Consider the following 24,166-nt stretch of genomic DNA (forward strand, 5'->3'; position numbering starts at 1 on the left):
ATTTTTCTTTAGTTAGTAATGTAAAGAGACTGCACTGACATGGTAAAATTTCTAGTACCCTCAGTTCTTTACGGATGAACTAAACAGCTGAGATCATCATTTATAAAAGTGTCTTGAACTTGAGGAGCTTATGTTGGGAAATAAATTTAAAATGTATTTTTAAATTTTATCTTTTAATTCCACTTTTCTACAAACTTTTTGAAGCCCTCACATACATTTACCTGTTTTACAACAAGGCTCTGTTGTTTCTAAAAAGGATTTCTATAGCTCATCATCACTGGCCATCAGAGAAATGTTACAACAAGGCTCTGTTGTTTCTAAAAAGGATTTCTATAGCTCATCATCACTGACCATCAGAGAAATGCAAATCAAAACCACAATGAGATACCATCTCACACCAGTTAGAATGGTGATCATTAAAAAGTCAGGAAACAACAGGTGCTGGAGAGGATGTGGAGAAATAGGAACACTTTTACACTGTTGGTGGGACTGTAAACTAGTTCAACCATTGTGGAAGACTGTGGCGATTCCTCAGGGATCTAGAACTAGAACTACCATTGGACCCAGCCATCCCATTACTGGGTATATACCCAAAGGATTATAAATCATGCTGCTATAAAGGCTCATGCACACGTGTGTTTATTGCGGCACTATTCACAACAGCAAACACTTGGAACCAACCCAAATGTCCAACAATGACAGACTAGATTAAGAAAATGTGGCACATATACACCATGGAATACTATGCAGCCATAAAAAATGATGAGTTCATGTCCTTTGTAGGGACATGGATGAAGCTGGAAACCATCATTCTCAGCAAACTATCGCAAGGACAAAAAACCAAACACCGCATGTTCTCACTCATAGGTGGGAACTGAACAATGAGGACACTTGGACACAGGAAGGGGAACATCACACACCTGTTGAGGGGTGGGGGGAGGGGGGAGGGATAGCATCAGGAGATATACCTAATGTAAATGACGAGTTAATGGGTGCAACACACCAACATGGCACATGTATACATATGTAACAAACCTGCACATTGTGCACATGTACCCTAGAACTTAAAGTATAATAAAAAACAAAAACAAAAAAAACAAAAAGGATTACTATAAACAAAGATGTCAACATGTTGAGAGGGTTAATTCTAAGTGGAGAGAATATGAATACCCCCTTGTTATACTTTTTCATTTCTAATAATAAAAATTATAAAGCATTTACATATACTATTTTTATAACTCATACATACTCATAAAATAATGATATAGTTGTATCAGGATCATGCAACTATGGCTTCTTTAAAACTATTTCATTTTTTTTGGTCAGCATTTTCTTTCTTTCTTTTTTTTTTTTTTTGAGATGGAGTCTCGCTCTGTTGCCCAGGCTGGAGTGCAGTAGCGTGATCTTGGCTCACTGCAAGCTCCGCCTCCCAGGTTCATGCCATGCTCCTGCCTCAGCCTCCTGAGTAGCTGGGACTACAGCGACCTGCCACCATGCTCGGCTAATTTTTTTGTATTTTTAGTAGAGACGGGGTTTCACCGTGTTAGCCAGGATGGTCTTGATATCCTGAGCTCGTGATCCACCCGCCTCGGCCTCCCAAAGTGCTAAGATTACAGGTGTGAGCCACTACACTCGGCCTCTGTCAGCATTTTCAATAAAAATTTGTTTAAAGTTACTACTTTTCCAATAATAAATGAAATAACAATATGCATCTGAAAACTAGTATCAAAAGATGGCCAAAATGCAGTATAGAAATGTTTACATTTAAGACATATCATTTAAAGTCCCAAGCTAAATAAAATTATTTACTTTCTTGTGAAAAACTGTCTTTTTTTTTAATCCTGTCTTGGGGTGGTTTTGATCCACATTTACTTCAAAAACAGAAAATACTTCTAAAAGACTTATGTAAAGCAGCCACAAAAACACTGGAAGCACGATACACAAAGCTAAGCTTAGGAGGGGAAAAATTAACCAAACCACTCATGTAAATACTGTTCCCTTCATCACATGAATTAAGTGCACACCTAGAAAACAGTGAAGCTTTCAGAAATTATACAGAAACAACTGATATTCCCTAGAGATTTCCTCAAAGTGGTTCTGAATCATGTAATTTAAATCCCTAAATCCATTAAAAATATCTACATTGACAGCGGACAGTTGAATTCACCTTATAACCTCAGACAAGTTTAAAAGTTTGTAACTGAAGAAAAAGAAGATACTATATGAGGTCAACCCCCTAGGGAATCTAGAACAGATCTTTAACAGGGAATCTGATTTATTTAAAAGACAGTATTATATTATAAAACATAGAAGCCTATGGTTACAAATGGTATCTTAGTAGACACTGTTGATGATTTACACAACAGTTATTCCCTTCCTCCTCCTTCCCAGGAGTGCTCAGACTTTGTGTATCTCTTCCTACAGGGAAGCTGACTCCATACCCAACCATGGTTACCTCGGGCCAATCATCCCATTCTATGTCCCTGGTCACAATCACTGTTTAAATGGTCCCATCACTACAAACTGCAGGACTCTTGCTTGGAATGTTGCCCCAACTGCTAACTGGTCCTAGGGCCAAAAACGGAACCATCCTTGGTTGAAATTAAAATTACAAAAGGTAGAAGAGATCTACAGGATCAGGCAACTCTAAATAAAGCCTACCTTCTCTCCATACTTTTAACTACATAACCTAGATTATGTTGAGTTTTCAGTTACCTGCATAACAACTCCTGATATAAATAACCTCAAATAGTCTACTCAGAGAAAAAAAAAAGAAATGCACAACTCACATCTTACTGGCACAGTACTTAACCGTGTCGTAAGTGTGTGTGTGTGTCTGTGTGTGTATGTGTGTGTGCTGAAATCATTTGAGAACAGGCTTTTTTGTGAACTCCCTTATCTGCTTAAAAGAAGAGTCTCTCGAAAGAGCCCAATTGTTATAAATCTCCTAGCAGTTTCCAGCAACCAGAAGACTGACTCTCATAACCAGAAGAGAAGTAACCACCTAAACAGACATTGTCACAAAACCTTCATATTTCTCATCTATTCTCTTAAGGGTTCATTTATCTTTCCTAAGTCATCTGTTTTCCCTTAAGTGCCCTTCATCTCCCTTTACTTCCTCTATTACGATGGTATATAAAGTCCAAATTCTTACAGCCTTTTCTCTCACTAATCTGTCTTTTATTAATTTAATTTGCCCCCAACTACTTAACATAAGGCAGAGAAAAAGCTTTTCTTCCCTGACATCATCAACTACTAAATTTTCTACTTTAAGAAATGGGCATGTAGGCTGGGCGCAGTGGCTTACACCTGTAATCACAGCACTTTGGGAGGCCGAGGCGGGCAGATCATGAGGTGAGGAGATTGAGACCATCCTGGCCAACATGGTGAAACTCCGTCTCTACTGAAAATACAAAAAATTAGCTGGGCATGGTGGCAGGCGCCTGTAGTCCCAGCTACTCGGGAGGCTGAGGCAGAAGAATGGCATGAACCCGGGGGGCGGAGCTTGCAGTAAGGTGAGATCGCACCACTGCACTCCAGCCTGGGCGACAGAGCGAGACACCGTCTCAAAAAAAAAAAAAAAAAAAAAAAAAAAAAGAAAGAAACGGGCATGTCATAGGGGCAACAATGAAATGAGAACAAATGACCTCTTCTAGTCTACATCCACCTAACTGCACTGCTTACCTTCCTCAAATCCAGGCTCTTCCCAGGCATTTATAGTAAAATCCTTTAATCCCACAGCATCATTAAAGAAGTAACACTGACCACTATTTTACAGTCAGACTACATCTAGTATAACAGGTATGTTTCAAATATTGCTGATCAAAGTAAAAAATCTTTAACCCACAATACAGAGTTAGTATAATGGAACTGGGGGAAGCATACCAGGATGTTAACATTGTTTACCTGGAGAGAAAGAAGGAAAAATATCAAGGATTGTCACTGAAGAGGATCAGAATGTCACCCCAAATCATGCCACTTTAGCATAAGTATTCTTTTGAAAGGAAGATAATGAAGAAACAGTATACACAGGAACTCTCTGCTCGCCCCCTTTCTGCATGAAGGCAGTATATAAATTTCCCTTTGTGAAGGTGTTCTCTCCCACCCCTCTTCTAGCAGGAAGAGGAGAACTACTCTTGATCACCATAGACTCTTAAATCACTGGAGATGGCACCTTGTTTTGGGTATGCATAACAAGCCTTACTAAAACAATCCTTATGTGCCATTAGTTTGCCCCAAATAACTACCTTCCCACAATTTACCACCCCTCGAAGCTCAAACCTCTTTTCTTCAATCTTGCTGCCTCTCCACAATTTATTATCTGATATGGCTTGGCTGTGTCCCCACTCAAATCTCATCTTGAGTTGTAGCTCCCATAATCCCCATGTGTCATGGGAGGGACCCGGTGGGAGGTAATTGAATCACGGAGGCAGGTTTTTCCCATGCCGTTCTCGTGATGGTGAATAAGTCTCTTGAGATCTGATGGTTTTATAAAGGGCAGTTCCCCTGCACACACTCTCTTGCCTGACACCATGTAATATGTGCCTTTGCTCCTCCTTTACCTTCTGCCATGATTGTAAGGCCTCCCCAGCCATGTGCAATTGTGAGTCGATTAAACCTCTTTTTCTTTATAAATTACCCAGTCTTGGGTATGTATTTATTAGCAGCATGAGAACAGACAAATACATTATCCTTTATTAAAATGGCATATGAACTCTCCAGTCTGTTTCTTTAGGTCTTCACTTCTTTTCTATGAAGCTCTCATGTGTACTTGAAATAAAACTTTTCTCCTGTAAATCTGTCGTGTGTCAGTTGAATTCCCAAGCTCCTCCAATGAACCTAAGAGGCTGGAGGAAATATGTTTTCCCATCTCTACCACATCTTTCCTGCTATACTTCTTTGTATCATTTTGTTCACTTGTTATAATACTATACATTACATTTGAAAGTAGAAAAGCTTCAAAGAAAAATACATTTTTTTTTTTTTTGGAGACAGAGTCGTGCTCTGTTGCCCAGGCTGGAGTTCAGTGGGTGATCTCAGCTCACTGCAACCTCCGCCTCCCGGGTTCAAGCGATTCTACTGTCCCAGCCTCCCAAGTAGCTGGGACTACAGGCATGCGCCACCATGCCTGGTTAATTTTTTAATTTTTTTTTTTGTTTATTTTTTTGAGACAGAGTCTCGCACTCTCGCCCAGGATGGAGTGCAGCAGCACCATCTCGGCTCACTGCAAGCTCCGCCTCCTGGGTTCAAGCCATTCTCCTGCCTCAGCCTTCCGAGTAGCTGGGACTATAGGCGCCTGCCACCACGCCCGGCTAATTTTTTGTATTTTTGGTAGAGACGGGGTTTCACCGTGTTAGCCAGGATGGTCTCGATCTCCTGACCTTGTGATCTGCCTGCCTCGGCCTCCCAAAGTGCTGGGATTACAGGTGTGAGCCACCGCACCCGGCCTAATTTTTGTATTTTTAGTAGAAACGGGGTGTCGCCCTGTTGGCCAGGCTGGTGTTGAACTCCTGACCTCACAAGATCTGCCCACCTCAGCCTCCCAAAATGCTGGAATTACAGGTGTGAGCCACTGTGCCCCGCCTAAAAAAAATACTTAAAAAATTATTTATATCCTGATTTTTAAAAGTCATTTTGAAAAACTACCCACAAGCACTCTAAATAAAAACTACAAACAGGAAGTCATCAAATCATTAATGGGACATCATCATTTGTTAGGGAACGTTAGGCTTATTTGCTGTCAAGCAGAGACTTTAAAAAAATAAAATAAAAAAGGCATAATGTAAATTTAAAATATCCAAGATTTGATCATCCTGTTGCCGTCTGTAATTATTATAGCAGTAGATAACATTATCAACGAGTAGAACCTACAAAGAATAAAACAATCAACTGCAGAAAGACAGCTTTTACAGTCCAAAAGTAGGGAAGGAGAGGTAATGGGGGAGGTGGGAGAGAGGACAGGGCCTCTGCATCTGCTGGGCAGAAATGTGATGGCCCAGACAAAAAGAGCTACAAGGGGATCTTTAATAGATGTGTACACTTAATAGAAGAATAGAAAGTGGTTCAAATTTTAACAACCTCTTAAATATTCTCAATTATACAAACCAATTTTGGGGCAGATATTGCCCAGTGACTGCCTACGTGTGCAGCATTTCAGGGAGGATAGAGATTGGTAGGAAGGGCCAGGCATGGTAGGTGGCTCACACCTGTACTCTGAGCACTTTGGGAGGCCGAGGCCAATGGATCACCTGAAGTCAGGAGTTCAAGACCAGCCTGGCCAACATGGTGAAACCCAGTCTCTACGAAAAATACAAAAATTAGCTGGGTGTGGTGCAGTGTGCCTATAATCCCAGCTACTCAGGAGGCTGAGGCAGAAGAATCGCTTGAACCCAGGAGGCAGGGGTTGCAGTGAACCAATATCATGCCACTGCACCCTAGCCTGAGTGACAGAGCGAGACTCCATCTCAAAAAAATAAAACAACAACAAAAAAAGAAACTGGTAGAAATAAATCACATCAGAAGTTAGGCAAGCGTAGACCCCAGACAAACAGCATCAACAAACTTGAGTGTGAGAAATGCAAATTCCCCAGCCCTACTCCAGATCTGAAGAATCTGACTCTGGGCTTAGAGCCATGGCAATTTGTTCCCGTGGACATTCTGATATCTGCTTAAATTTGAGACACATAATATGAAGGCAAGATTATAGCAATTTAGAAGAAGAATGCTGACCACAAACGGCAAAATTAACTGCAGCATTTCAGCAGAGGTTTTTTGGTTTTTCTGAGATGGAGTCTCACTCAGTGACCCAGCTACAGTGCAGTGGCATGATCTCGGTTCACTGCAACCTCCGTCTCCTGGGTTCAAGCAATTCTCTTGCCTCAGCCTCCCAAATAGCTAGGATTACAGGCATGCACCACCACACCCAGCTAATTTTTGTATTTTTAGTAGACACAGGGTTTCACCATGTTGGCTAGGCTGGTCTTGAACTCCTGACCTCAGGTGATCCACCCACCTTGGTCTCCTAAAATGCTAGGATTACAGGCGTGAACCACCACGCCCGACCTCAGCAGAGCTTTGCCTGGGCTCTGGGTCCCTTCAAGGGAATACAGGTAGGTGACACTGAAAAGCTCAATACTCTTCCCACACCAGATCAATACCAGTCCCTAATAGGGACTAGGCTCTATTATACTCAGTTTTTGTTAACCATCAAAAACACCTTTACATGTTTCTATTTAAAGCAATGTTTACAAATAACTCTGCCCTATCAAAGGCAAGACCACATCCTCAGACAGGCAGGAATAAAACACATTCGGCTTCCAGATGTCTCAGAACAATATTTCTGTCTCCCATTGATCTGAAAGTTGAACACCTAAAATCATTCCACTAATAGCAGCACTACAGAGTAAACAATAGCCAAAATGCAGGTTTTCCTAAACGGGATGATGACACAACTTTTTTTGGCTTCTTAACCTACAAGTAAATGGAAAAGACAGCTCTAAGACTGCTCTATCACTGACACAGAATATACTAGAATATGGAAACATTTATACCTACACACGTGCACACCCATGCACTTTTAAAATCCAGAGGGCATAGAGCAAATGGGATTTAGCTTCTTTAAACCTCAGTTAATGATCCAGTAAAAATAAATCAACATCACATAGGGCAAGTATTAACTCAAACCACAAATACTAAGAAAAATGCAGTTAGGGCCGGGCATGGTGGCTCACGCCTATAATCCCAGCACTTTGGGAGGCAGACGCAGGCGGATCATCTGAGGTCAGGAGTTTGGGACAAGCCTGACCAACACAGAGAAACCCTGTCTCTACTAAAAATACAAAAATTAGCTGGGCATGGTGGCACATGACTGTAATCCCAGATAACTGGGAGGCTGAGGCAGAAGAATGGCTTGAACTCGGGAGGCAGAGGTTGCAGTGAGCAGAGATCGCGCCACTGCACTCCAGCCTGGGCGACAATGGCAAAACTCCGTCTCAAAAAAAAAAAAAAAAAAAAAAAAAGAAAGGAAAAGAAAAATGCGGCCAGGGGCAGTGGCCCATGTCTATAATCTCAGCACTTTGGGAGGCTGAGGCAGGAGGACTGCTTAAGCCCAGAAGTTTAAGACCAGCCTAGACAACAAGCAAGACCTCATCTCTACAAATAATTTAAAAATCAGCCAGGTGTGGTGATGCACACCTATGGTTCCAACTACTTGGGAGGCTGAAGTGGGAGGATCACTTGAGCCCAGATTCAAGGCTGCAGTGAACCATGATCGCACCACTGCACTCCACCCTGGGTGACAGAATAAAACTCTGTCTCATTTTTTTAAAAGGGTGGGGGAGCGGGCGTGGTGGCTTACTCCTGTAATCCCAGCACTTTGGGAGGCCGAGGTGGGCTGATCACCTGAGGTTGGGAGTTTGAGACCAGCCTGACCAACATGGAGAAACCCCATCTCTACTAAAAATACAAAATTAGCCGGGCTTGGTGGTGTATTCCTGTAATTCCAGCTACTTGGGAGGCTGAGGCAGGAGAATCGCTTGAACCCAGGAGGCGGAGGTTGAGGTGAGCCGAGATAGCGCCATTGCACTACAGCCTTGTCAAAAAGACTGAAACTCCGTCTCAAAAAAAAAAAAAAAAAAAAAAAGGAATGCAAAGAATCTAACTAGCAAACCAAACAGTTACCCTAATATGAATAATGCAAGCGTATATTCCTGCATGACCATTTTAACAGGGAATTTAACTTAGAAAAATTTCAAAATATTATTTTTGAAGTCCTGCAACTTAAAAACACTATATTCAGGCTGGGCATGGTGGCGCACACCTGTAATCCCAGCACTTGGGAGGCCGAGGCAGTCGGATCACCTGAGGTCAGGAGTTCGAGACCAGCCTGGCCAACATGGTGAAATCCCGTCTCTACCAAAAATACAAAACTTAGCCGGGTTTGGTGGCAGGTGCCTATAATCCCAGCTACTCGGGAGGCTAAGGCAGGAGAATCGCTTGAATCCAGGAGGCAGAGGTTGCAGTGAGCCAAGATCGCGCCATTGCACATCAGCCTGGGGACAAGAGTGAGATTTCATCTCAAAAACAAAAACAAAGCAAACAAAAAAAACCCACTATATTCAACGGGCTCACCACAGTAAACCTGTGAACTTGTTCATATAAACAAATTTTTAACAGATACAAAACAAAACATTAACATTACATAAACTGTGCTTTAAAATTCACTTTCATGTAAGGATATTTTCAACTATTTCACAAACTGTTCTTACTTTACATATAATTATCATTCAAAATTGTTAAAGACGTGAGATATAGATCAGTTAAACCCTAAATGTTCCCAATTAACAAGAAATTTTAGAAGTAAATAGTATTTAGAGTCCTGGTTAACTTTTTAGTTATATTTGACAACTATTGAGGAGATGCACACCTATTCTAACCTCCTCCTGCAAAGAACTCTCTACATGGAAAAGAAACAGAAGTGGCCCGGCATGGTGGCTTATACTGAAACCCCAGCATTTTGGGAGGCTAAGACTGAGGCCGGAGGATAGCTTGAGGCCAGCGTTTTAAGACCAGCTTGGGCAACACGGCGAGAGCTCATCTCTATAAAAAAGTTTTTTTAAAATTAGCCAGGCATGGTGGTACACACCTGTATTTACACCTACTAAGGCTAAGGCAGGAGGATTACTTGAACCCAGGAATTTGAGGGGTTAGTGAACTATGATAGTGTCACTGCACTTAAGCCTGGGTAACAGAGGGAAACCCTGTCTCAAAAGAAAAACAAGAAAATAAACAAAATGAAAGTTTTCTTGTGTGTCCTATGTTTACCTCTAACTTCTCTTTCCGTTTCCAGTGACTATAATTTTCCTTCTCTTTGAAAATAAAACGCAGTTGCATTTACGAAATTATGAAATTGTTCATTTATGAGATTGTCTTTAACCAGGACAGTTATGCCCAATATTCATTTTCTCTGCTAATAATCTTTATTTCATCCACTGAAACAGTTGCTATTTTTTTAAAAATCCTTTTCCCATCTGTCACTTAATATTACATCCGCTGTCCACAAAGGTGCTACAATTAGATACTAAAAAGAAAAATCTACAAACTTTCTTAATGTGGCCTTTGCTTTTTTTAAAAATATCTACTGCTTAAATTAAAAAGTATATTGCATACCTGATCCATATCTAAAGTTGTTTCTATCATTTCCTGAAACTTGGAGAAGTCAGAACGAAGATCAGTAAGGGGAGTCACAAAAACTGCCAACAATAATTTCTGGTGTTTTCCTAAAAGAAAGTAGTAAAACAAACAAATAAAAAGATCTCATTTTACAGAATACAAATCATAAAAATTTGACTGAGATAAACAAGCAACATTTGATCCAAAAGGTACAAATAGTACAGTAGGTCTCCAAAGTTACTATTTACTCAGGTGTTTTAATTCAAATTGTTTCGTACTCAATTTATTTTATAGAAAGGGAGATGATGTAGCACTCAAAGCTTCCCACTAATAATACATTACCTCGTCTGTAAACCCAACAAGTAATATAGATGCAGAAACATGACATTAATTATGACTAAATGAATTTCATTTCTTATAGATTTAATAACCCAAAGTCATTAAAATAAAACCTCTAGCTTACCTCATATTCCTAATTTCCATTAATGACAGTGTTCCAATTAACAGGTTAAATCAAGCCAAGTTTTTACACAATGGAACTGTGCTTGATGGTATTTAAGGGTACATGATGGGGAGGCCAGACGTGATGGCTCATGCCTATAATCCCAGCACTTTGGGAGGCTGAGGTGGGCAGATCACTTGAGTTCAGGAGTTTGAGACCAGCCTGGCCAACAAGGTGAAACCTCATCTCTGCTAAAAATACAAAAATTAGCCAGGCGTGGTAGCATAGGCTTATAATCTCAGCTACTCAGGAGGTTGAAGCAGGAGAATTGCTTGAACGCAGGAGGTGGAGGTTGCAGTTAGCCCAAGATCACACTACTGTCCGCCAGCCTGGGCAACAGAGAGCGAGATTCTATCTCCAAAAAAAAAAAAAAAAAGAGTACATGCTGGGGAATCATATATGAAGGAGTAAGTGAAGCAATGAGTATATAGTGTGAAAAAGCAGGACTAGAGACCTGGGTAGCAATCCCAGCTCTGCTACCTACTGGCTCTGTTATCTAGAGCACGATACTTTGAGCCTCCTTTTCCCTTTTTGTACGAAGGAATAATAACAATAGCTACCCAGAAAATAATAAATGAGATAACTATACACAATACTTGTATAGTCCTTGACACTTAACAGAAGCTGAACAATTACTTTGTATTACTACTGGTATAACACAAGGATTTTTTTTTCTAATCGCCAATAAATTCCCTTAGAAGAATTCTGCAAGTGATATCTAACACACTGCATTTCACTCCAAAACAATACTTCCCAAACTTCTCCAGAAATTTTAGCAGCTACTGAAAAAACGGTGAAAAGCTACTATGAAGTCAGCAAAATTGTTTTAAGAATTCATGTTTTATTATTAATCACAAAAGCATCTATACATATTTAGAAAATAGTACATACGTGTGAAGCACTATTTAGACAGAATATAAACAACACTTTGCCCACATAATGTCTGTTGTGCTACAATGCCTAGTTCTTTATTCCAAATTAGCTCATGCACTATTGGTAAATAAGGGAATTGTGGTAGCAAAATTCAGAGGTGGCATTGGTTTATGAATGGTTTTTTTTCTAGCCCATTAATGTTTTAAAGGGATCAAGGTTAAGCTCTCACACAATTAAGAGTAAGCCTTAGCAGTGAAGACCTCAGAGTAGTTGGCTTAACAGCCACTGTACTTTCCACTCACTATGTTAAGATATGTGGGAAAGCTCAAGGATACAAAACATTTGCCAGTGTTTTCAAAAAAGAAAAAAAAAAAACAAACGAATTGAATTTCATACCATGGTTCAGATTTTTAATTCTGATGAAACTAGCCTCTTTTAGAAGCAAATGCCCTCAAGGACCTACATCTCAAAGGAGAAAACAAGAGCCACAGATCTAAGGCTTCAAAGAGTTGGCTAATGCTGGTGTTTGGGTGCAAATGCCAGGAAGGCCACAGTTTTTATTACAGTCTGTTATGCTTCTGTTAGAAGCGGTTTTTAAAAATTCATGTATTTTCAGGTCTGCCTCAACCCTGTTTTTTCCATAAGCTGTTATTTTTCTATCACATGACTGAAGAAGGTTTTCCAAGAATCCATACTGCATAAATATCTGTACGAACTTCAGAACCTACGTCACCCTCAACATGTCCTCTGGCTCCTCAAGCACATGAGCCCACTTTGCTGCAGCCCTTCTCAGTTTATAAACTTCCTTATGAGTTCACCTGCTCCCTTATCCTCCAAGCTTTCACTAGCATCTTAAATTCCATCCCTTCCTTGTAACTTGTATTAACCCCCAGTTGCCAATTTCCAACTAGACTTTGTAAAGCTACATTCTCCACTAGTGATCACAGGTTTTAGAAAGCCCTACAGTCTTAACCCAAGGACTCCTGGTATTCATAGTAGTATATAAACATAGAAGAAAATTCCAGTTTTATTTTCTCTAGCCTCTAGCTGAAATTTAGCATTTGCTTTCATTATTAATGTAAGCAATAAGCCATGGCAGTTATTACCAGTACCTGTGTCTTTGTTACCAGCCTGGCCGACAGAGCGAGATTCTGTCTCAAAAAAAAAAGAGCTTTTGCATGGCAAAAGGAACAGTCAGCAGAAGGAAACAGACAAAAACAGACAATCCAGAGTGGGAAAAAAATCTTCACAATCTATAAATCTGACAAAGGACTAATAACTAGAATCTACAACGAGCTCAAACAAACTAGCAAGAAAAAAAACAAACAATCCTATCAAAAAATGGGCTAAGGACATGAATAGACAATTCTCAAGAAGATATACAAATGGCAAACAAACATAAAAAAAAGCTCAACATCACTAATGATCAGGGAAATGCAAATCAAAACCACAATGCGATACCATCTTACTCCTGCAAGAATGGCCATAATCAAAAAATCAAAAATAGATGTTGGTGTGGATGCAGTGAACAGGGAACACTTCTACACTTCTGGTGGGAATGTAAACCAGTATAACCACTAAGGAAAACAGTGTGGAGATTCCTTAAAAGTAGAACTACCAGTTGATCCAGCAATCCCACTACTGGGTATCTACCCAGGGGAAAAGATATCATTATACAAAAAAGATACTTGCACACGCATGTTTATAGCAGCACAATTCACAATTGCAAAAACGTGGAACCAACCCAAATGCCCATGAATCAACAAGTGGATAAAGAAACTGTGGTATGTGTATATATATGTGTATATATATGTGTGTGTCTGCATATGTGTATATATGTGTGTGTATATATACATATATGTATATGTGTGTATATATACATGTATGTGTATATATACACATACATACATGTATATACATATATACGTGTGTATATACACACACACATATATGCAGACACACATATATACATATATATACATACCACATATATATACACACATATATACATATATACGTATATATACATATATATACACACCACATATATATACCACATATATATACATACCACATATATATACACATACCACATATATATGTGTATATGTATATGTGTGTATATATACACACATATACATATATACACCTACATACATATATACGTGTATATATGTATATGTGTGTGTATATATGTGTGTATATATATACACACACAATGGAATACTACTCAGCCATAAAAAGGAATGGATTGGTCAGGCTCAGTGGCTCACGCCTGTAATCCCAGCATCGAGGCGGGTGGATCACGAGGTCAGGAGTTCAACACCAGCCTAGCCAACATGGTGGAACCCCATCTCTACTAAAAATACAAAAATTAGCCAGGCGTGGCATTGGGTGCCTATAATCTCAGCTACTCAGGAAGCTGAGGCAGGAGAATGGCTTGAACCCAGGAGGCAGAAGTTGTAGTGAGCCAAGATGGCATCACTGCACTCCAGCCTGGGAAATAGAGCAAGACTCCGTCTCAAAAAAAAAAAAAAAATTAACACTGGTTACTCTGCTAGAGTTAAACTGGGAGTTGACTTCTTTTTACATTATTACCTTTATAATTAAAAGAAAAAATATGGGGCCAGGAGCAGTGGCTCACACCATAATCCCAGCACTTTGGGAGGCCAAGGCAGGCAGATCGCTTCAGGCCAAGAGTTTGAGGCCAGCCTGCCCAACATGGCGAAACTCCACCTCTACTGAAAATACAAAAATTAGCTGGGCATCGTGGCACAGACCTGTAATTCCAGCTACTCGGGAGGCTAAGGCACGAGAATCATCTGAACCCAGAGACCAAGGTTGCAGTGAACTGAGATTGCACCACTGCACTCCAGCCTGGGTGATACAGCAAGACTCTTGTCTCAAAAATAAAATAAAATAAAATAAAAAATAGAGGAGCTAAACAATGGGTACACATGGACACACAGAGAGAATTAACAGATACTGGGAACTCCAAAAGGGCAGAGGCAGAGAGAGGGATGAGAACTGAAAAATTACCACCTATTGGGTACAATGTTCATGGGCACAACAGAAGTCCAAAACTCACCATTACACAATATATCCATGGGACAAACCTGCACATACACCCCGAATCTATAAAAATAAAATAATAAGGCTGGGAGCAGTGGCTTACACCTGTAATCCTAGCACTTTGGGAGGCCAAGGCAGGCGGACTGCCTGAGCTCAGAAGTTCCAGACCAGCCTGGGCAACACGGTGAAACTCCATCTCTACTAAAAATACAAAAAACTAGCCAGGCGTGGTGGCATGTGCCTGTAGTCCCAGCTACTCGGGAGGCTGAGGCAGAATAACTGCTTGAACCCAGGAGGCAGAGGTTGCAGCAAGCTGAGATAGCGCCACTGCACTCCAGCCTGGGCAACAAAGCGAGACTCTGTTGCCAAAAAAATAAAAAGCAAGACATAAATAGCCTGGCCTAGAAACCAGTTTTAGAAAATTACTCACAGAAAAAGAAAAAAAAAAATCAAAACACCAGAGAAGTACACAGACCTTTAAAGTTTCTGCATAATAATTTCCTGGAATGTTAAAATAACAATAGATGTTAGCTAAATATCAATTATAACAGGTAACTGTAACTATTTAAATTGTCAAAAAGCCGGCCGGCATGGAGGCTCACGCCTGTACCCACAGCACTTTGGGAGGCTGACACAGGAGGATCACGAGGTCAGGAGTTCAAGACCAGCCTGACCAACATGGTGAAACCCCATCTCTACTAAAAATACAAAAATCAGCCGTGCGTGGTGGCGCACACCTGTAATCCTAGCTACTCAGGAGGCTGAGGCATAAGTGCTTGAACCCTTGAACCCGGGAGGTGGAGGTTGCAGTGAGCCAAGATCATGCCACTGCACTCCAGCCTGGGAGACAGAGCAAGACTCCATCTCAAAAAAAAAAAAAAAAGTTAAAAAATGTCAGACATCCTCAGGAGGTTGAGGCAAGAGGACTGCTTGAGCCCAGGAGTTCAAGACCAGCCTAGGTAATATAGCAAGGCCCCATCTCAAAAAAAAAAAAGTAAAAAGTCAAACAATATTAGTTAAATTATGGCAACTGACAATTAGTACTATATACATTATCACCCTATCAATATTTTCTATTAGACTTTTGAATACAGCCAGTTCTGCTATATAATGCAACGTATGTATTCCTAAAAATCAGAACACTATGCAGTAAAAACCAGAGCCGTCTGGGTGTGGTGGGACACACCTGTAATCCCAGCACTTTGGGAGGTGAAGGCGGGCTGATTGCTTGAGCTAAGGAGTTCCAAAGCAGCCTGGCAACATGGAAAAACTGTCTCTACAAAAGTATAAAAATTAGGTGGGCAAAGGCTCACGCCTGCAGTCCCAGCTACTTGCGAGGCTGAGGTGGGAGGATAGCTTGAGGTGGGAGGATAGCTTAAGCTGGGAGGCCAAGGCTGCAGAAAGCCGAGACCACACCACTGCACTCTAGCCTGGGGAACACAGCGAGACCATTTCAAAAAAACAACAAAAAACCGTGCTCATGAGAAAACTGGAGTTCAAGCCACAACTCTCAGAACCTTCACCAGTGACATGTTAAAAAAAATAAAGACAGGAACCTCATAAAAGTAGTAGCACAGTTTTATACATGTGAAATGGTTAAGAAATACATAACTATTACAATAAATAAGTCACCTTGCAAAACATCTGCGGTTTGCTTGCGGAGTGGCCTTTTTTTTTTCTTTTTTTTTTTTTTTTTTTTGAGACGGTGTCTCGCTCTGTCGCCCAGGCTGGAGTGCGGTGGCGCAATCTTGGCTCACTGCAAGCTCTGCCTCCCGGGTTCACGCCACTCTCCTGCCTCGGCCTCCCGAGTAGCTGGGACCACAAATGCCCACCACCACGCCCGGCTAGTTTTTTCTTTTTTTTTTTTAGTAGAGATGGGGTTTCACTGTGTTAGCCAGGATGGTCTTGATCTCCTGACCTCATGATCCACCCGCCTCGGCCTCCCAAAGTGCTGGGATGACAGGCATGAGCCACAGTGGAGTAGACTTCTAAAGGGCTGCAGCTTCTGAGTTACTGCAGAATGGTCAAAGGAATACTGTCTGAAATGGGTGGCAAAGTTGTAATACCAGATGTGAATGGGTATGGTTCATAACACATACAGGAAAATAAGGTAGGTATTTGAAGAGCATGTGTATGTGTATCTTTTGTATATATCTACACTGCTGAGTTCAGCTGGATGCATTTTTCTGCATTCACCTAGTGTTTCCTAGGGATTTGTGCATAAGCAAACTCAAAATTTACATTATGCTCAAATTGTTCCCTCATATACCACCCACATTGGAACAAATCTGTTTTCAAAACAAGTGTTACAGCGGAACTGACTGTGTATAATTTGGTTTAAAGACTGAAACAACCTATATCAAAACAATAATGACTACATCTGGATGGCATGATAATGATCTACAAAAAACTTACATTGCTTTTATAAACTGAAGAAGATGAGATTTAAAGAACATATTTCCAACATACAAAATCCAACCAAACCTTAAATAGTAGCCTTCATAGGCTAAGGGTTTTTTAAAAAGGCTAAGTAACGCAGATTCTTTTTATCATCTCCCTTTGCAGAAATGCCAAATAAATCACTTTTTTTTTCTTATTCTCCATTTAGAAGGAAACTACATAATCAGGTAAAAAATGTGATTATTATACTAATGTACTATGTTATTTAGGGTCAAGGGCAATGGAGATAAACACTTCTGCTCTGCATGAGAAGAACAGAGAAGCTCACAGAAAAGGTGACATTTGAGTTCAATCTTGGAAAAACGAGTAGGGGTTCATCACATGGACAAGGACATTAAAGACAGGAAAACATGCATAGAAGCATAAAAAGGCATGACATGTCTGGAGACTAGCAGTACTATACTGAGACAGAAGGTGTAGGTGAGGGAGTGTGGGGGAAGCTGAACAGGGAAGCAATGGCCAAGCCACGTGAAGAAATGGGGCCGTGTCCTGAAGATTATGGGAAGCAATTAGTGTGTTCTGAACTAAAGAGGTAATGTGCTCTGAATTGATGACATGATCAGATGAGCTAACAAAGACTACTACCAGCTCAATGAAGAAGACGCATAGACCATGGGGGGCAGGGGAATAGCAAATGTGAGGTACTTAAGGAGTGTATTAAACAGAAACAGATGATAACTGGGTATCAGGAAAGGGAAGGGTTATGCATCTCAGTATTGTAGCTGTTATAATAAAATTCATCAATAAAAAAATCTGAGGCTGGGAGCAGTGGCTCATGCCTATAACCTTGTACTTCAGGAGGACGAGGTGGGCAGATTGCTTGAGCCCAAGAGTTCGAGACCAGCCTGGCAACATGATGAAACCCCCATCTCTACAAAAAATTTTAAAAAATTAGTTGGGCATGACGGTGCATGCCTGTAGTCCCAGCTACTTGGGAGACTAAGGTGAGAGGATCACTTGAGCTGAGCCCAGGAGGTCAAGGCTCCAGCACTCCAGCCTGGGTGACAGAGTGAAACCCTGTCTCAAAAAAAAATAAAGATACCTCGGTAAATTGTTTTAAGCACTATCAGAAATTTGCCCTAACCGTAGAATATTGTTATTTTAAGTTTTGTCCCAGCTTTTTTAGTTTTAAGAGACATAAGGAATATGGGAGGCCAAGTATACCTTTTCGGAAATTAGCTATCTCTTAGTGGAGAAAGATTTAAAAGAGCTGTAATCACTCAATGTGAATCTACTTTCTAAACGGCTGCTGCCCTCTACTGTCTCTCTGAATTCACTTTATTTATTTATTTATTTATTTGTCAGGAATAACATTAAGCTTAGAGTTAATCAAAAACCAAAAAAATCACAAGATAGCAAGAGAGCACACTTAATTTATAGCAATATATTAATATATTAAGAAAAAGAAAAACTTTTAAGCCATGATTTTGCTTTTAAACATAGTACCTTTGCTCTATTTTCTAGTAAAGAAACTTGGGAGACTAATTGTAAAATGAGTCTCACTTTTTACTTTCTCCTTGCAGTCAGTATGCTAAAGAGCTATACTGAGTTCTGCAAAATGCCACTGTTTTTTTGTTTTGTTTTGTTTTTTTAAAACCTCACAGAGATCCTTTAGGGAGTTCCTAATGACCAGGGTACACCTAAAATTCACCAAATTTCAAACATTTTGTGTAAAAGAAAAGAACACAGCTCTGAGCATAACACATGGAAAACAGATTTTCCCCTGTAACATTTTCCAGGCTAAGCCACTTCAAATACCTAAACTGGACATCAGCTGCAAGACCTATAATGTGAAGCATCTGATTTAGATAATGTTATGATCACCATAGGTCTATATAACTTAAACTTAACACCAGAAAAGTAGGAAATTGTTGACTTGTTGCAAACTGTCACCAAGTATATTAGACTGTGCCTATACAGGGAGGTTGGGGAAGGATGCCAAGTTACCCTCAACCCCAATCCCTAACTTCCTTAATTATCCCAGGGAGTGAGAAAGATCACCCAAGGAATGTGTAGAGCAGTACTTCTTACCTTCTAGGGGGAGAGGAGGGTATTTACATATGTTTTTTGTTTCTTCCCTCTCTACCAGGAAAGACATATATCCCTTGGGATATCTGATGAAAGTTACAAATTCCCAGCCTGGCCAACATAATGAAACCCTGTCTCTACTAAAAATACAAAAATTAGCCAGGTGTGGTAGCACATGCCTGTAATTCCAGGTACTTGGGAGCCTGAGGCAGGAGAATCACTTGAACCAGGAGGCAGAAGTTACAGTGAGCCGAGATCACACCACTGCACTCCACCCTGAGCCACAGAGACTCCCTCTCAAAAAATAGAAAGTTACAAATCCTTTCCCCAGAAAATATACACATACACAAAATGTTGCACAAAGTTTCAGGAAGCCTCTAAGAACTCATTCAAAGAATCCCAGCTTAGCCGGGCACAATGGCTCAAATCTATCCCAGCACTTTGGGAGGCCCAGGCAGGCAGATCACTTGGAAGTCAAGAGTTCAAGACCAGCCTGGCCAACATGGTGAAACCCCCATCTCTACTAAAAATACAAAAATTAGCCAGGCGTGGTGGCACACGCCTGCAATCCCAGCTACACGGGAGGCTGAGGCACAAGAATCGCTTGAACCCAGAAGGCGGAGGTTGGAGTGAGCTAAGGTCGCGCCACTGCACTCCAGCCTGGGCAACAAAGTGAGACTCTGTCTCCACAAAAGAAAAAAAAAATCCCAGCTTTTCCTGTTATTAAGTGAAATGGGAGCCAAAAATAGAATTTGATAAGGTAAAGGAACACTTAAGAAAGCTAAAAACAAGGATAAAGAGAAATAACCCATGGAACAAAAAGAAAACTAAGAATACAAAAATGTTTAACATAACCTTAGGAGAGCTTCAAGGCTGGGCATGGTGGCTCACGCCTGTAATCCTAGCACTTTGGGAGGTCCGAGGCGGGTGGATCATGAGGTCAGGAGTTCAAGACCAGCCTGGCCAACGTAGTGAAACCCCATCTCTACTAAAAAAATACAAAAAATTAGCCAGGCAGGGTGGTGGGCACCTGTAATCCTAGCTACTCGGTAGGCTGAGGCAGGAGAATCACTTGAACCTGGGAGGTAGAGGTTGCAGTGAGCCGAGATTGTGCCACTGCACTCCAGCCTGGGTGACAGAGCAAGACTCCATCTCAAAAAAAAAAAAAAAAAAAAAAGAGTTTCAAGATCAAAATTTTCATCATCAGTGAACTTTCGTTAAAGACTATACCAAGGCTGGGCGCAGTGGCTCGCACCTGTAATCCCAGCACTTTGGGAGGCAGAGGTGTGTGGATCACCTCAGGTCGGGAGTTCGAGACCAGTCTGATCAACATCGAGAAAACCCATCTCTACTAAAAATACAAAATTAGCCAGGCGTGGTGGCAGGTGCTGTAATCCAGCTACTTGGGAGGCTGAAGCAGGAGAATCGCTTGAACCTGGGAGGCATAGGTTGTGGTGAGCCAATATCACGCCATTGTACTCCAGCCTGGGCAACAAGGGCAAAACTCTGTCTCAAAAAAAACAAAAAAACAAAAAAACAAAAAAAAAGAAAGAAAGAAAAAAGCAGGGGGACTATACCGCATTCACTGGATTTAGCAAAAAATAAAGGTCACCTAGCAAATGCCATTTCAGTACTGTGGTCAGGGCTGGAAACCAGATGAATGAATGGAAGATGGGAAGTGCAGGCTTTCAGAAACTCCGCTGGGAATGGAAAGAGGGAGAGAGATATATTAATAGATGGTACTGGAAGAGGACCCAGGAACAAGGGTGCTTTTTTTAAAAATAGATGTATGCATCTAAAAATACGCAGTGGTAAAGAGCCAGTAAAGAATAAAAGCAAGTAGAAAGTAAGGAGTAAGAAGTGCGGGTGGGATGATGGGGGAAAAAAATTAAGAGAGTTCCTAACTTAAGGCCAATACTCCCTCTTGAAAATAAGAAGGATATTATTTACTATGCGATGGTAAAGATATATGGAAAAAAAATCAAACAGCTGATTTAAATGGTGAGAGTGAATTGTTCAGATAGCCTATCTCCATAATTGTACCCTGATTCCATCCCTAATACTGGTCAATCACCTTCTGTTTCTAGCTGGTCCTACTGGAATAAAACAAGAGGTTACAGAATCAGCAAAGCACAGCAGTGGAAGACACTCATTCACAGAATGGAGAAATAGAGGCACAAGGGGGATACATGGCTGCCTACACCACACTAAAAGAGTATGAAAACAGCAAAGTATAAAGACTCATTTTCTTTTTTTTGAGACGGAGAGTTTCGCTCTTGTTGCCCAGACTGGAGTGCAACGGCACGATCTCTGCTCACCGCAACCTCTGCCTCCCGGGTTCAGGCAATTCTCCTGCTTCAGCCTCCCGAATAGCTGGGATTACAGGCGTGCGCAACCACGCCCCGCTAATTTTGTATTTTTAGTACAAATGGGGTTTCTCCATATTGGTCAGGCTGGTCTCAAATGCCCGACCTCAGGTGATCTGCCCGTCTCGGCCTCCCAAAGTGCTGGGATTACAGGCGTGAGCCACTGTGCCCAGCCAGTAAAGACTCATTTTCTTTTTTCTTTTTTTTTTTTTTGTTGCCCAAGCTGGAGCGCAGTGGTGTGATCTCAGCTCACTGCAACCTCCACCTCCCGGGTTCAAGCGATTCTCCTGCCTCAGCCGCCTGAGAAGATGGGACTACAGGTGCGCACCACCATGTCAGCTAATTTTTTGTATTTTTAGTAGAGACAGGGTTTCACCATGTTAGCCAGAATGGTCTTGATCTCCTAACCTCATGATCCGCCTGCCTCGGCCTCCCAAAGTGCTGGGATTACAAACGTGCCCGGCCAAGTCTCATTTTCTTTAATTCTGCTTTGGTGGAAGTAAATGCAGGTGCTCTAAGTTTTATCAGTCTAAAGAGAAGCTTTGACTACACTAGGAATACTTTTTATAACACAGTACTTTGAGAAAATAAGCACTTAGCTACCTCTTGCACTAGATAAGGGAAAAGGTTTCTATAAAATTTAAATCTATAATTATCTTATATCTTGTCATCATAAAGTTGTATTTCTTTAAGTCTGTCTACAAAGGAACAACAAAGCTTCCCCATAATATCAAAAGGTATGTTTAAATAGTTCTAAGTGATCATGATTAAGTAAAATTTTAAGATGCTTTATGTTAAAAAAATTTTTTTTAAATTACTTTGGACCCCACATTGCCTAAAAATTTTTTTAAAAAGTAAAAAATGCTTTATGTATTAGACATAACAATATAATTACTAAAATTACTGGAGAAACATGATTAAAGTTTAAAACTATGCTTATTAGAGCAAGGTGATTTTATCTACCAATATTGTACTAATATGTGTCTTTGCTCACTTTACTCTGGTAACTTCACTTTGAATTCAACTGTTAGAGACCACCAAGACCCTCTATCTTAACTCTCTCTCATAGGTGTACTGTGTGAGTTAATTGCAACAATTCTATTATTAGCCTGTACTGTTTTGTTAAAGTTCCTGCATGGCAATGACCCCTGATCAAGGCATGAAAAATACTGATTGAATGGTGTTGTTTTGTATTTGTGGGTCAGGGGATATTTAGGTGGTTTATTTATCAGCATTGTTTAATGTGATTGATGAGTTGCACTTGGTCTCAATGAGGCTCTTCCTCTGACCTCCACTGAAGAGGCTAGAGAACCGGAACACGTCCGCTTGACAAGAAAAATATTAAAAAGTCCAGTGAAGACTCTATTTTGGGCTCCTAGGTTCCAAGGTGTCCTGTGCATACATCCTAATCTGAGAGAGAAAATGGACCCCACCACAGACTTTACACAACAAAGGAAAACTGGAACTTGCACCCGAACTCTCTGGATGACTTGCTACGACAGCCTTTGACTGTGATGCATATCCTTACCATAATCCTGCTACTGGATTGTACCCTTCTCCTGTAATAAAGTGTAGATGCATAACCATTGCCATTCTAGGCCCTATGAGTCTTCCTTGGCAATCAAACCCTTTTTCACTACCTCTGTCAGTGCAATAGGCCTTAATCACAAACCAGTAACTCTAACATTCATTTCCAAAAAGCAAAAATTTCTAAGCTGTCTCATGTCTCTTGGCTTCTGCCATGAAGCTAAGAGTCAATACAAACCTGTTATTAGAAGTCTGAACATGGCCAGGCTCTGTGGCTCAAGCCTGTACTCCCAGCACTTTGGGAGGCCGAGGCAGGTGGATCACCTGAGATTGGGAGTTCGAGACGAACCTGGCCAACATGGTAAAACTAAAAGTACAAAAATTAGCCGGGCATGGTGGCACATGCCTGTAATCCCAGCCACTCAGGAAGCTGAGGAAGGAGAATCGCTTGAACCCAGGATGCAGAGGTTGCAGTGAGCTGACATTGTGCCACTGCACTCTAGCCCTGGCAACGGAGCAAGACTCCTTCTCAAAAAGAAAAAAAAGAAATCTGAATGTGTCCTAAGAGTGAGTCACCACCACCAACTTTATGAGGACAGCACATTGCCAAGTATATATTGTATGAGTTGAAGGAAAACAAAAAAACAAAATCATTTGTTACCTTCATGTTTTTCCAGAGCCTGTATAACATTAGGTAGTTGATTTATACCCTGATAGAGTCGGTAACAATCTTGTAAGTTTGCTGCTTGTCTTTGAAACTTCTTGGCAAGTCGGTTAAGATCTGGGAATCGACGAAGTAAATCTTCTTGTAAAGTCTGCCTCAATTCTGCATCTTCTACAAAAGCTTCCACTAAATTCAATCTGAAATAAATTAACTTGAATTAATGTAAAATATTTTAGTATAAAATTAAAATTTGTCAACTAAGCACATAAGTCTCAACTAAAATCAGCTCAAAATTCCATTTAAGAAGCTTGAATCTGCTGAGCGCGGTGGCTCACACCTGTAATCCCAGCACTTTGAGAGGCCAAGGCAGGCAGATCACCTGAGGTAGGGAGTTCGAGACTGGCCTGACCAACATAGAGAAACCCCGTCTGTACAAAAAATACAAAATTAGATGGGCATGGTGGCTCATGCCTGTGATCCCAGCTACTCGGGAGGCTGAGGCAG

The 24,166-nt window shown here is 40.9% G+C and overlaps 1 protein-coding gene across 5 annotated transcripts in view; it reads right to left on the bottom strand.

Moving 5' to 3' along the window:
• The window catches only part of MSH2 (mutS homolog 2), a 107,317-nt gene that overhangs the window by 56,607 nt on the left and 26,544 nt on the right, over positions 1 to 24,166 (bottom strand). For all 5 annotated transcript variants that reach the window (XM_055377842.2, XM_055377843.2, XM_004029201.5 and 2 more), the window contains 2 exons: positions 23,660 to 23,859; positions 10,168 to 10,277 (listed from right to left, as the gene is read on the bottom strand). In XM_055377842.2, the coding sequence (XP_055233817.2) occupies positions 10,168 to 10,277; positions 23,660 to 23,859 (310 nt within the window). The remainder of the gene's footprint in view (positions 1 to 10,167; positions 10,278 to 23,659; positions 23,860 to 24,166) is intronic.

This window comes from Gorilla gorilla, chromosome 12 (genome assembly GCF_029281585.2).
Source record: "Gorilla gorilla gorilla isolate KB3781 chromosome 12, NHGRI_mGorGor1-v2.1_pri, whole genome shotgun sequence".
In the NCBI taxonomy this organism is placed as follows: Eukaryota; Metazoa; Chordata; class Mammalia; order Primates; family Hominidae; genus Gorilla; species Gorilla gorilla.